General features: G+C 45.0%; 1 protein-coding gene across 2 annotated transcripts in view; it reads left to right on the forward strand.

Moving 5' to 3' along the window:
• The window catches only part of PRKCE (protein kinase C epsilon), a 436,087-nt gene that overhangs the window by 161,072 nt on the left and 260,728 nt on the right, over positions 1 to 14,287 (forward strand). For both annotated transcript variants that reach the window (XM_084901004.1, XM_084901005.1), the window contains exon 3: positions 10,943 to 11,006. In XM_084901004.1, coding sequence (XP_084757130.1) covers positions 10,943 to 11,006 — 64 coding nt within the window. The remainder of the gene's footprint in view (positions 1 to 10,942; positions 11,007 to 14,287) is intronic.

Here is a 14,287-nt window from a genome sequence, read left to right on the forward strand (position 1 = left end):
TTAACACTGGATGGCTGTTGTCCTTTTTTAATTTGACAACCTAAGTAGTCAGGTATTGCATGTTTTAAAAATTCTTGTGGCACACCCATTGAAAATCGCTGCTCTAACCTTAAGGTAGATCAGCTGGGATTTTCAGAAATATGTTGCATCCATAAACCAAAACAAAAAAGAAAATGATGTAATGAGAAAGGATGCATAGTGGAAAATATGAAGACACGTCTGGAAACTCAACATATTATCAGAATTATAAGTTCAGTGAAAGGGTTGTAAAGGAAATCTCCCAGAATATGGACTAAAAAGGTAAAGGAAATAGAAATACTAGTATATATAACAAATAGTAAGAGACATAGGGATCAATTCTATTGCTCCAACATCTGAGTAATAGAAGTTTCATAGAGAAAATGGAGAAGAGGCTAATAGCAAGGAATAAATAGGAGAATATCTCCTATAAGTTCAGTTTCATTCATCACAGTTAATCAAAAACACATACCCAGAGACATATCATTGTGAAATGGCAGAACACAGAGGATAAAAAAAGTCTTAAAACTCCAAGTGAGTCAAAACAAAAACTAATCTACTAAGCAACAGAAAGCAGGCTGATATCAGAGTCCATTGGCTATATTTATGCTATAAGAATGTTCTGATAATGACTTTTTTAAACCGAAATTTCCATATTCAGCTGAACTATCAATCATGTCTGAGAGTACAGCATGCAAGGTCTTAGAAAGCTGGCATTCTACTCACTTTTAATTAATATTTCAATCAAAATGGACTGGCAAACACAAGGAAATAACCCAGAACAAGGGATATGATGGATTTCAGCACCAGCAGAGCAGTGAAAAGAAGTGATCACACTACAGCTATGCAGCAGACCAGAGAGCAGCCAGTCTAGCATAGGGGGAGGAGGGCAGCAGGGGTCTCCAGAAGGGTTAGCCCTGAGAGAAAAGAACCCTGGGAAAACATCAAGACCTGAGGAAGATAGAGTGGGAAAAAATCCATTTGAATTTGATACTAGTTATTCTCTCAATTGAGAGGCACTTGGGTTGTCACATTAGGCCCATGGAAAAGAAAGCATATATAATACCATTTACTAAGTCGTAAGAGTTAATGCTATTCATTAGTTTTCAGATTTTAAAACCAATGGATACACAAAATGCGGAATTGGAGTACATTGAGAGAACAGAATTGATATGTCGTCAGTGTTAAAGGTGGGGTGGGGGGGAGGCAGGCGGAGGATGGGAGGGTTGGAAGCACTAATGTCTTTTAGTTAGAACATGGAGGAGGGTCAAGGGATGTCATCTATAGTTCATGGAACAAGAAATTGATATTTTGGATTGCTCTTTTGCAGTTGTAGAAGAGAACAGAAGAGGAAATGAGAAGTGTGACGTATAGTTACTTTGTGGAGGGGGGAAGTGGAGGGAGGTGGCTAAAACTTCATCTATCACACCAGCGCAGCGAGAGAGAATGTCTAAAATAAGAAATCAGGAAATGGAGGTATAAACTTTTTATTTAGGAACATGGCAGTGACCACCAAGAAAATCTAAGTAGAAATGATGAAAATGGCTCCCTCTGGGGGGTCGTGGGGTCGGGGATTGTTGCTTCTCGTTCTAAGTCCCCCGCAGCCTTTTATTTTTCAAAACTGAACATATTACCAAACTTAGTTTTGCTTGTATTTTAACAAGCAAATAGCACAGAGATGCATACCCTAAAAGCAACTTGGGCTAATTTGATAGGCAAAATAAAAGAAAAAAAAATAGCCTTCAGTTTTATTTCTTGGCTTATTTGAACTGAGCGATTTTAACATTGATTATGACTCTTAAATGTCATGCTTCTGTGGTTTTTATAAAAGTGTTCTTTTTCTCATACGACACAGCTGCAAACATATATGGTGGAAAGTAGCGGAAAATAGGACTTGATATACATAAAAATCACCATACAGCAATATTTCCATCAGGGCTTTTATTCCCCAAAGCATGATGTCCTGCAGTGTATTTGTGGCTCATTATCTGAGCCTCCCAACTGTTTTGCTATGGGTTTGGTGTACCTTCAACTATGAGCTCCAAGAGGAGGATGAGGGATCTCTGCTCTCTTCTTTTTTTAATAAGGGTTTATTTGAGCTAAACTGATGACATATGTTGGGGAGCAAGATCCCAAACACTCCTGAGAATAACAGTTTTTGAACATCTTATTTAAAACAAATTTTTTTTTAAATTACAGTTTACATTAAATATTAGATGAGTATCAGGTGTACAGCACAGTGGTTAGGCAATCGTATACTTTACAAAGTGTTCCCCCTGGCACCCTACAGAGTGATTTACAATATTATTGACTACTAGGAGCTTTACTTTCATTGTCCTGTGTCCAGGAGTCAACTCTGTCATCGTGAACACGATGTCATCGTGAACACCACTCGCTGGGCAGCATGCCAGGCCCCAAGCTAACAGGACATTGGAGAACCCTGACTTAATCCAGGTTCCTCCTCTTCAAGCTGTGGGGATGTGGGCAAGGACTTACATCCCCAAGCCTCTGTTTTCTCACCCCTGAAATGGTGAAAATAAGGACACTGCCTCCCTCACCCAGAGAACACAGGTAAAGTGCTTCATAAAGGGTGTTGATTCAAGTCATGATTATTAGTAAGAACAAAATAGTCTCCCTTCTTGAGGAGCTCCAAGCAGTGAATAACACTTACCACCTCTAGATTTTGGAGGGAGTCAGGCACCGCATGCCTTTGTGAGCAGCCATTAATGGGGTGATCTGCAAGGTGGTATGCTTATGAGCAGAACCTTTCGTGGTCTGAAGATAATTGTTTCTGGTCGCACAGTCCCGAGCTCCTCTGAGCCACGGGAATCCATTCAGTTCCACTGGAGTCTCTAGGGATTAGCAGCCATCGCTCAGGAACCGTGAACCCCCCAAAAGAGCACATGGCTCTGCCCTACAGGTGTTCCCAGTCTCGGTGGGAAATAATGATCATGACTAGACGGCTTACATGAATAGGAAGCTAGCTGTGTGCCAGGCGTAGCTCCCAGTGCTTAAACCATCTCATTGAATCCTCCCCACACTGTGAGGCAGATGCCACTGACATTCTTCATGCATAGATGAGGAAATGGAAGCAGGGCCACACAGCTTGTAACAGGCAGAGTTGGGATTTGAACCCAAAGTAGGCTAGCTTCGGAGCCTTTACCTTTAATCACTGCAATGTATTGGCTTAAAATAGAGGAAATGTAGAATCAAACACACATACAAATACATCCAGTGAGAGAGGCCACTGCAATGCAAAATGCAAAGTGCAGATTGGTCGTGGGTATTTTTCACTTCACAACACGAGGGGTGGGGGCGAGGGGTGGGGGTAAGTGGATGCATTTTCTGTGGTTTGCACTCGCCAACTCCTCTTAGATAGGATACACAGTCATGCACTCTCATTTCCCTGAAAGGAGATAGGAAAACTATACTGTGACCGGGTGATGGGTGATGCTTTGCAAACCATTACACACTCTCAATATTAGGTTTGGCACCTCTGAATGTTTTCTCAGAGCAGGAAAGCATTTGCATCCACATAGAGTGATTTGTTTTTAGCCACCTCTGTCATCAGAGGGAGCCGGCTCTTTGGGTCTATTTCTGAGCCTGTTGAAAAGAGGAAGCAGGTGCTAACTTGAGTTTACTCCATTAGTGGCCTGTGGAGAGCTGGGATCTGTGACATCCAAAATCAAATGGTCTGAAAGAGCATAGGGTTAAGAATAAGCCCTCTTTCCTAGTGTCTAGTTGCCCAATCCTGACACAGCCCCTGTTTCCTTTGGACTAAGACTCCTAGAGATAATCTCTGTGGAACAAGTGTGTGAAAGAATGTGTGTGTATGCAGCCATTTTATTAACAATAAGAGATTGCACCTTCCGTTCCATCCCACCCCCTCACACACTTAATATATCCCACAGAATACTAGTCAGTACCTTTAGATCTTTTCATTCTTTTTTAGGGCTGCATAGTGATCTACCAACTGCACCATAATTTATTTAAGCAGAAATATCCTATTCATAGATATTTAGGTCCTTAAGGTCATTAAAAGCCATTTTAGAGCATTTGTCCTAATTGTCTTGTTTTGCATATGAGGAAATTGAGATCCACACACACAAAGATGGATTTAAATAATTCAGCAGGCTCTCAAACCTACACTTTGGATGTGTTTTTCTTGCTATTATTGTATTGGGATCATAGGAGACAGAAGAAGGTGGCTGTGCCTGTTGAGTGTGTTTTGCACATGTGGGAGGTGTGTGAATGTGTGCCTACACGGGTAGGTGTACATTCTGTTGGATTATTGATGTACTCTTGGAAAACTCTGAATGAATCCTTTTATTTTTTAAAAATGGAATATGAAATGATAAATGCTCTGAGGGTGGGAAGATGATTTGTTATTTAAAGGAAAATTGTGGGGCAATGCTTATGTGAAATGATGGCTATTTCCTCCTTTCTAAAAAATGACTTTATTGGGGTTGAATTTGCATGCAAAAGAAAAAAAAGTGCATCTATTTTTAAGAGTATGGCTTGACGCAGTTTGACAAATGTATGCATTCATATAGCCACCACCCAGTCCACATACAGAAAATGTCCATCTTTCTCGAAAGTTCCTCCGGGCTTTTTTATAGCTGTTGTTTTCTTATTTTTATTGGGTATGTAAAATATAATACTGACAAAAGCATGCAAGATCCTCTGTGCCTCTTTGCATTCTTTCCCCCTTCACCTGTAAGAGGTCACTGATATGCTTTTTGTCACCATATGTTAGTTTTGCCTGTTCTAGAACATCATATAAATGGTATCCGTTTTTTGTTGCATGTGTCAGGAGTTCACTCTTCCTTGCGGAGCAAAAATACCAACATATGGATATAGCTTGATTCACATATTCATTTACCTGTGGTGGACATTTGGGTTGTCTCCCGTGTTTGGCTGTTAGCAACGAAGCTGCTAAGAACACTTGTGTACCGGTTGACGGCTTCTTAAGTAAGTCGTCTCCATCATTCAGTTGTGACTTTTTAGTTTAAAGTCAGGCCATCTACCCATTGAGCCAACGTGTATAAATATGTGTTGAATCCCTCCTGGGTACTGGACAGAAAGTGTTCCGCCCTGCAGGGCTGGACACTAAAGCTGGAATACCACTTTAGAAGTATTGTTTGGGAGGTGTTTGAAAAAGACACAGTCTTTCCCCGATTTTAGGAAAGTCGGTGCTATGTAAGCCTGCTACCAGAGAGGAACTTAAAAATGTGTATTTACATGTGCGCCCTCTGCTTTTCAAGGAGTTAATGCACTCTGCCAGTAGAGCTGGTAGCAAACTCCTCAAATGAAGAGTCTTTAATTTAATTAGCTGTTAACTTCAAAATCTGCACCCAGCAGCTGCTCCAGAGTTGCCCACATGGTGCCTTAACGTTTTGCTTTCCAAAAGCAGAGCTAGAAGGATGCCTGCTGCAAGGTCTCCTGCTCTGTCTGGCTTGCCTCATAGAATGCCCGAGGAGCCTCCAGCGGAGAATGGCTGGCAATAAAGGGGGTGCAGGACTTGGGCAGTGAGTCCTCAGCTTTGGGAGAGAACTCCTGAGACTTCTTTCTTTTTCTTCCTTATTCCTCCTCCTTCTTCACTCCCCAACCTTCTCCAAATAAAAAAGAACCAGTTTATTATTTAAGACTTAATTGGTGCAACGTGGGCAGTACACATCTCTCCTCCTCCTTCTCATCCTTTCTGGATCCATCTTTTTTCTGACCCACTCTCTACTTTTTGCTTCTTTCTAGGCCCTGGTGTCTGACAACAGGTGGAAAGGATAGTGAAACTCAAATTGGGCTTGTGTGACCTTTGTGGGCTATTCTGTTGCCTAGAGGTCTCCAGTGAAAGCTGAGCCTAAGGGTTTGGAGGAAGGTTGGCCATGAATGTCTGATCTCCTTTGCCTTGAACTTGGTCACCCCCAAACACAGGTGTGCAGATACCTGTGGGTCACAGTGACATGCAGCAGTAACATTTAAGCTGGCTGTGCAGTGCTGCACTGTTGGTGGAGTGCTGGCCCACTGGTTAGGGTTCCCTCTGGGCAGGTGTGGTGTGGTGGCAGGAACACTGGACTGAGAGTCAGGAGTTGAGGGTGCCACTCACCTCCAGATTGCCCAGTTCCAGGAGACTCATTCAGGTGAATGGTGCCCCCTGGAGTTGGGCAGTGGTGTGCATGAGTAGTCATGTTGTATTGGCTAGTTATCTTCCGTGTTCTCATACATACAGTGGTGCTAATCATACCTGTGACCTTATAGGTTAATTGGGGGGAATGCATAAAATAATGTGTACAGGACTGTAAATCGTCAGACACCACTCTCTAAAAAGTGTCTTTTGCGTTTCAGAGATGTCTTTTTCATGGATGGAGGGATGATTTGGGCTTTTTCCCCATTGCCTCATTCTTAACTCAGATGAGTGGAGCTGTGTTTATGGCCAGACCTCGCTCAAGGGCTGGAGGGCAGGGTGTGGGGAAGCATTGCTCTGCCTTAAACCTTCCGGTCTGGGAAGCCAGTCACTTGCCCTGAGAGGGAGAATGAACCTGCACAGGCTTAGAGGAAGAGAACCCCAGGACTGGATTGTCAGAGGGCTTGAGTCGGAAGCTCTTATCAAAGTCATCCCTCACGCATGCTCCAGGCAGCCCTGGGTGTAAATCCAGCAAAAGCTCTCTCAGTCCTTTTTTCCATGTGAGAAGCAGCAAATACTGCCAACCTTACAGGAGATTAAATAAACTGATAAAGCACTGAACACAGTCTGAGGAAGAGTAGGTGCTCATTCTATACACGTCACCTTTTCCCATGAGCAGCTCCCCTTCTCCTTTTCCCATGAGCAGCGACTGGCCCTCTAATAACCAGGGGTATAGCCTTTCCTGCCCTGGGCTTCCCCTGGACTGGACACAAAGCTTTCACTTTATTCTTTATTGGATATTCACAACAATACTGTAAAGTTATTGGATGTACTGGAATAACACCTATATATGTAAAAACCTAATATGCAATGTGTCCCCTCGGGGGTTCGACTAACTGGGAGTTCGATCACTCACTATGATGTGCGCTGACCACCATGGGGTGGTGTGGAACGAAGGAAGGCCCTGGCTGGCAGCCAGCAGCTTCTAGGGACCCTACTTGTGCACGAATTTCATGCACTGGGCCTCTAGTGTAATGATATTAACTTTGGGCAAGAAAATGCCTTTTTGCTGTTGTCGTTGTTGTTGGGGGCCCGTTTGATATAGTGGAAAGAACATTGGCCCAGGAGGCAATTTAGAGGCAGCCTTTTTTATAACCCCAGCACCAACAATTACTGCGTATTTCATGCCAGGCCTCACACGAGGCACTTTACCTAGGTTATCTCACTTAACATCATGACTGCCCAAATGACACAAGACCTAGTATCAACTCCACTTCATGGAGGAGCATTCTGAGGCGTAGAGAAGGTAGTTGCTTGCTTCAGGCCACAAAGCCAGGGAGGCTCACTCACAGAGTTTTCACATCATCCCATGCCACGGAGAAGAGATGGAGGCTGAGGCTCAGGGAGAGGAAATAATTGCCTGAACTGGTGGGTGGCATAATTGGGATCCAGTCCTGGTCTGGTCCCACTGTTCTGCTGCCCTGCTTCTGGCCTCAGCTGGAGAGATAGCCAAGGGCACTGGAGCCTGAAAGAGAATCAAAGTCAAGGGAACAGACAGAGTAGCTGGGAAGACCCATCAAGTCAAGATATGAGGTTCAAGGAGATTTGATAAATAGGGTTGCATCAGAGAGAATTGGGAGGGACCTGGAGGGCAGAAAAAGGCGCTTATAACTAACCCTGGGATGGGTTGGGAGGAGGGAGGAGGCCTGCTTTCATGTAATGCCAGCCGCCTGGTGCTGATGCCCACTAACAGCTGCAGGGGCTCCTCAGCGTTGGGCACCTTGGATGCCTCATTATCTGGGCCTCCTAATGGTGAGCAGAATCTGTGATTAAAGTAATTTAGCCATGAAGTTGCACCATCCTTCTACCACCTTTTGTACCCGATAACCCCTGCAGTCACCCACGTTGAAGTTGCACCCCCCTAGATGGGTTCTCAGAGCCTCTTTGCTCGACTGGCCGGGGCTTGGCCAGCATTCTGCGGCCATCTGCCCAGGCTGCAAAGCTCTCTGTTGCTCTTGGCATGTGTAATAGCTTAATTTCTGTTTCTCTGTTTGGAAATGCAGTTCATCGGCCCTGAAGCAGCAGTGGGTGCTAAAATGGTTTCTGATTGCTATCTTGAATGTTAATATCCTAATACATCTTATCGCCAATGACCTGTCCCCCTGCCACAAGTTCTCACTCCCCTCTTGCAGAGATAGGCATGCTGCCTGCCTTCGGTTCGGCCTTGCAGCCTGTCTCATTCCTCTGCCTCTCCTCCCTGCTTTTCACAGATAGCATTGTACTTAGCCAGTGGAGTCCACAGTCGTGGGAAATCTCTGACTTGGAGGATATGAGAAAGCATTTCATGTTGCCGGCGGGGTTTAATAGGGATGATCTAATCTCTAAAAGGCATACATTATTTAAATTCCATGCTTTTGGACAAGGAGGCCCCTGAAATGTGGCAGGGATGGGATTCTGGTTTGGCTCTGGTCAGCTGTTGGTTTTCCTGTTTGTAATTCAGTGTAGGGGCCGGGATGTGTTTGTGGCTGGGAGTGGGTCTGGGAGGGTGGAGGTGCAGTGAGGGTGCTAGAGAGCATGCTCTTTACTCAGAAATCTAAAATCAGACTCTTGGGGGCAGAAGGGCTGGGGAGAGTGATCTCATGGCATCATTAGCTTGTTGTCTGGTTGCCATCTGGATATTAGTCATGAGATCGCAGGTGAATGGCTTCTGGGGGGCAACCTGAGATCCCCCAGCACCCCACCCACACCCTCCCCTGACAGAGCACCCGGGATGCCACCAAAGGCCTCACCTAGGAGGCACTGAAGACCCCTGTTGATGATAGTAATTTGGGGAGAAACCCTGAGCACTATCAACAACGAAAGGCCGAGCCTGGAATAAAGAGGGGAGCATGGATGGCTGGGAGCCTGGATTATGAGTGGAGTGAGATGGCTGTGTGTGTGTGTGTGTTGGGGGGGGGGGCGGTGGGCTGGGGTGGGTATAGGGGTGTCAGTTCCAGCTGAGATTTTCACCTCACAGGGAATATGCAGCTAGCTGTCCCTTCCCCCGCCTCCTCGTTTGAATATCACTTTTTGGTACAGACCACCTTCCTTCCTTCCTACAGGGGATGGAGCCTTGGAGGGGAAGATGATCCCAGAATAGGCCCTGACAGTCCTGAGCCTCGAGCCTTTTTCCACTTCTCAAATGTTTATTGGGTGTCTCCCGACACACAGACAGTGAGCTATGCACTAGGGATGCAAATATGATTCTCATACTCTGTCCAGCAGAGGAGATAGACATATGGACCATGGAGTGCCGTTGAATAGAAGCCATGGTTAAGATGTGTGTGTGCCCTGTGGGAATACACATGCCAGATGATCAAGTCTCTCTGGGAATATCTGGAAAGTCGTCAGAGAGGAGAGGATACTTGACCTTGACCTTGAAGGAGGAAGGGGTCCGCCAGACCAACCCTTCCTAAGTCACACTTGCTAGGTGTTTGCCTGCTCTTTGCCAGAGACAGTGAAAAAGAAAAGGAGGGTGGTGGTTGTAGCTGTCCAGAAACTCACAGCTTGTTGGGGAGACAAGCCTGGCATGTATGAGCTAATTTGAGACCTGCATAGACACATGGGATTGTGGGGGTAGGGGTAGGCAACTGGGGGCACTTGGTGACCCCGGGTTTCCAGAGTTACTCCTCTCTCTCAGAGGACACAGTTTCTGTAAGGACAGTTCAGATCTTGCAAAGATGTCTCAACTGCTAAGAGGCCCAGCGCCTCTGACTTTTCTTCCATCGTATGATGTCATCAGCTTGGTTCTGTATTGAAGCAGTTAGCTGGATTTGGAGATGGGGGGAGGAAGTGAGGGTGCATGGGAAAGGTCAACGGTAAGACTTTAGCAATATTGCCTCTCTCTTTACCACCGTGGTAGAATCTGGAATTTGCAAAAACACAGGTGCCAACACACAGCCTGAGCATGGCAGTCCTTCTGTCTGGCAGAGGCGCTGAGCGCATTCCTGGCCTTTGCTTATGCTGTTACTTCCACCTTGAAGGCCTTCCCTTTTTTGCCTTCATAGAGTCTTCCCAGTCTGCTCTTCTTCATGGATTTCAGGCTCACAGACGCTCAGTCCTTCCCTGTCCCTCATCGTTAAGCCGGGTTCAGCATTGCTTTCTGGTTTGGGACTCCTCAATGAGATGGTAAACACTTTGAGAGCTGGAGTCGTGTCTTGTGCTTCTCTTAGTTCCCCTGTGGGCAGTTTGTGTGGTCTGAGGAACATGGGTTTCTTACATAGTTTTGGCAATCACAGCATTGCCACTTACTTTGGAACTTTGAGCCCAGTGTTCTGCCCTGTAAAATGGGGTAACACAGAGTGTCTCAACCCTACTACTAGGCATGTTAAACTGGATTGTTCTTTGTTGTGGGGATTGGTCTGTGTGATAGATGTTTGGTAGCATCCCTGGCCTCTACTTTGGAGATGTAGCAGCACAGTCAGAGATGTCTCCTGACTTTTATATCCCCCAGATGTCCCTGTGTCACCTGTTCCCTGGGCCAGGTTTCCGTTGTGCAGCAAAATCGCTTCCGGAGGAGAACCACTGGAATGACCTACCTGTATGCGTCAGACCTCCTGGAATGGCACCCAGAGTATCATGGGTAGTCTCTAAATGGGGATTCTCCCTGGTTCCTCATTCACCTGGCACTTGACACTTCGCAGGTTGGGAAATTGAATGGAACTGTGACTCTAGGTTTTGGCAACTTGGGGTGGAAATGTCATGGAACTCTTGGGCTGTCCCCACAATGCACTAACCAAGACACTGTCATTTTCTTAATTGTAGATTGACCTGGAGCCGGAAGGCAGAGTGTATGTGATCATCGATCTCTCGGGGTCATCGGGTGAAGGTAGGAGAGAGTGACCTCAGCCTTGTTCTCTTCCACTGACCCTTCGTCTCCTGGGCTCTCCCTTCCCCTCCTTGGCTGCAGCATTTTACAGTGACATTTAATTAATTGGCACACGTTAAAGGAAGAGGTTATTTTGAAGATGCTTATGCCTCTGTACCAAAAGGGACCAGCCATCTGTTAACTTGGGTGGAACAGAGGGAGGATTTTCGACTTACCAAGCGAGGCCAATAAAGCAGGCGTTTTGCACGCTAGTGCACCAGCCAGACTCTGGGGAGCCCAGCCTCTCCCCTGAGTCTTCTGTGGGGTTTTGTGTGTGTGGTGGGAAGGAAGTAAAACCAGTTGGTCTAACGGTATTCAGAAATAAGAGAAATTAGGTGTCAGATTTCAGAATCTTATTTCTGTAGAGCTTTTATAGAAGTGTTGCTTTTTTTTAAACAGTTTCTTATGTGGGGGAAAGCCCTGCTCTTAGAAATACTGGAGTGTTTGTGCTCCCGTTGGCTGATTACACAGGATGTGGATGTTACAGGGAGTTGGATTTTTCTTCTTCTTCTTACACCCTCTGCTCTCCATCCTGTCTGTGGTCTCTTACCACAGTTAAGAGCTTGCAGGTTGGTGAAGATTGAGCAGTCGGGGTAAAAGGGAAGACTAGACAATAAAACCTTGGCCACTCAGGAATGGGGAGATGGTGGCAAACTTGGGTTCTAGGAGGGCTGGAATTGGGACTGAAATTTAGTTCTTGGGACCATCTTTCTTCTCTTCCTGTGGGTGGTGAGGGGAGTGTAGAGGGGGTGGAACAGTTGGTTTCAATGTCATGGCAGAAAGATCGGAAGACCAAGGCTGGTTCCTTGTGGCACTGAGACCAAATGTGGTTTAGGGCCTGTGTCCCCAAGGGAAAGAAACAGCTCCCTTAGGTCCTAGCCGGTAGGCTTGGGCCTTTTACAGCATCTCCCCTGGATACCAGGGATTACAAGCACAAGGTCACAACCCCACACAGTCTCCCCTACTTTAGGGAGGACGCTCTCATAAAGGTTCAGACCTGGGAGGAGAGATTCTGGGAGCAAATTCAGAGGAGCTGGGCCAATGGTGCACTTGACAGAGGTGCCTGATGCTTTCCCTTGGCTGAGTTATCACCCAATTTCCACAGGTGTTCAGAATAAGTCAGTAGTTGTGTGTATAGGAGGCTCACAATAGAGTTTGGCTCCCTTTTCATCACAGTTATTTGGCATAGGTTTAGAACTTAGAGCAATCTTCCAAAGCCAGTCTCTTACATCCTCTGTTCTTCATTGCAATTACATTTTGGTGTTTCCAACTTGGCTTCTCAACTTTCAGCTCTGAACAGCCCAGAATAGAATCTGTTGGTGAAGATTTGGGGGTTTAGTAACATTTAATACGAAATATTCAAGATGTTCAAAGGGGCATAAAGCATGATAAAGTAGGCACCAGTGTACCCACAGCCCAGGTTAGGAAACAAAGTACGTAGTAAGGTGAAGCCTTGCATTGCTCTTCACAAAAGCAGTGGTTGGAATTGGCATATGCTGAGGGCCACTTAAATTATGCAAGTGGTCAGTGTCCCTAACCCCCTTCCCTTTTGCTCAAGAGTCAGTTATACAGATATACCTCATTTTATTGCACTTTGCTTTATTATGCTCCATAAAGGTTGCCTTTTTTTAAAAAAAAAAAAAACAAATTAAAGGAAAGATCCCCTTTAGCACAAAAATTACAGCTCACTTTTTAAAAAAATTTTTATAGTGGTTTGGAACCAAAACCACACTATCTTCTAGATATGCTTGTATCCAGTGGCCTCCTAATTGTAGACACTGGCAAAACATTTGATGAGCAAAATCAGTCCACTTTTTTCCTTTACATAATTAATATGCAATGAGATAATTAATTAAATATGTATTTCCTGTGCCAAGATACTGGACAACCAATGGAGGGTTTTATTTTTTATTTTTTATTTTTTTTAACAACTTGCAATCAATAAATGAGAAGTAATTGAATTTTTTTCTTCTTGCTTCTATAGCTTATTGTATGTGAATGGACAAAGCAATTTTCATTGGGTTGAATTCTTGGTCTACTTTTTGGAAAAAAAATCTCTTTTATCTAAAAAAAAGAATGTAGTTCAGAAATGCTGCCCCATGCCAGATTCTGTGAAGTGCTAACCTGTTGCTCTGAAGTACAGGAGGCATGTTTCTGCTCTTTTTTATGCTTTGGTGGATTTGGGGTTCTCTCTGTGGTGGGAAGGACTTCCAGCAATCTCCTGCTGGACGCGGATCTTCTGTTCTGTTTGTGTTCTGCCCAGCTGTCTTCCCAGTCCTGCTGCTGGGATTTGGGGGCCCCTGGTCCAGAGGTGGTTCTGTTTTTGGAAGGGCTGGGAGGCCCAGGAGGGGAGTGAAGGCTGAGTGGTGGCCAACACATTTGTAACCAGACTGCATGAGAAGGGTCTGGTGGGAAAACAGTTGTCACAGCTAGTCTGTGGACATTCATAGGTTCTTGTCTAAGTCCCTTTCTTTAGTGAAAATACATAACTCTGAATTCCACAAAAGAAAAGAGTTGAAATGAAGCCCAGCTGATGTTATCATCACTCTATTATTCTGCCATCAAGCATCCCTTCAAGTGCTCCAGTACCATCAAAAGGAAAATATATATATATATATATTTGTAGAATTTGCAATAACCTTTACAACTCGTGTAAATGCTGAAGAGCTCATAGGAAGGTGTGGGGATGAGAGGAAGTGAATATGCCTCCTCCTTTAAGGATGTGCCAAAGAGCTCTTTCTTTTGCTAACACACTACAGAAAGCCTGGATGTTGATGTCTGCTTGGGTTGGACTAATCTGATTTCTAACTGTCTAATAAAATTGCTCTGCTGGCGTGTCCTGTGCAGTTCACCATAATGGGATTTGACCAGTGTGTGCTTTGTCTAAACCAGGCAATCTAACCCCAGATGTAAGGGGTCAGGCTGGATGACAGTTAAGGTTATCCTCAGTCATGTGATTTGGTCTTTTGGTATAATTTGAATAGACATCTCTCCGAGCTCAGGGCTAAGGACTGGCTAATATCTGTAGCAAGTAGAAGGGGTTGAAAGAAAGGGAGTCTGGTGACACGTGCTGTGTGGGGCACTTTCTCCACACCATCCCAATGAGCAGACTTTCTTGGAATACTTGTGTGTGATCCTCCAGTCTCAGGTGCCTTTTAGTATTTTGCTTTTATCACCAGTAATAACCATGTGGCTTCTTGGTAAACATGACACTGCAGGCTCACCAGAGGCTTAAATCAGAG

Source organism: Pipistrellus hanaki (genome assembly GCF_964339955.1).
Source record: "Pipistrellus hanaki genome assembly, chromosome: 12".
NCBI lineage: Eukaryota > Metazoa > Chordata > Mammalia > Chiroptera > Vespertilionidae > Pipistrellus > Pipistrellus hanaki.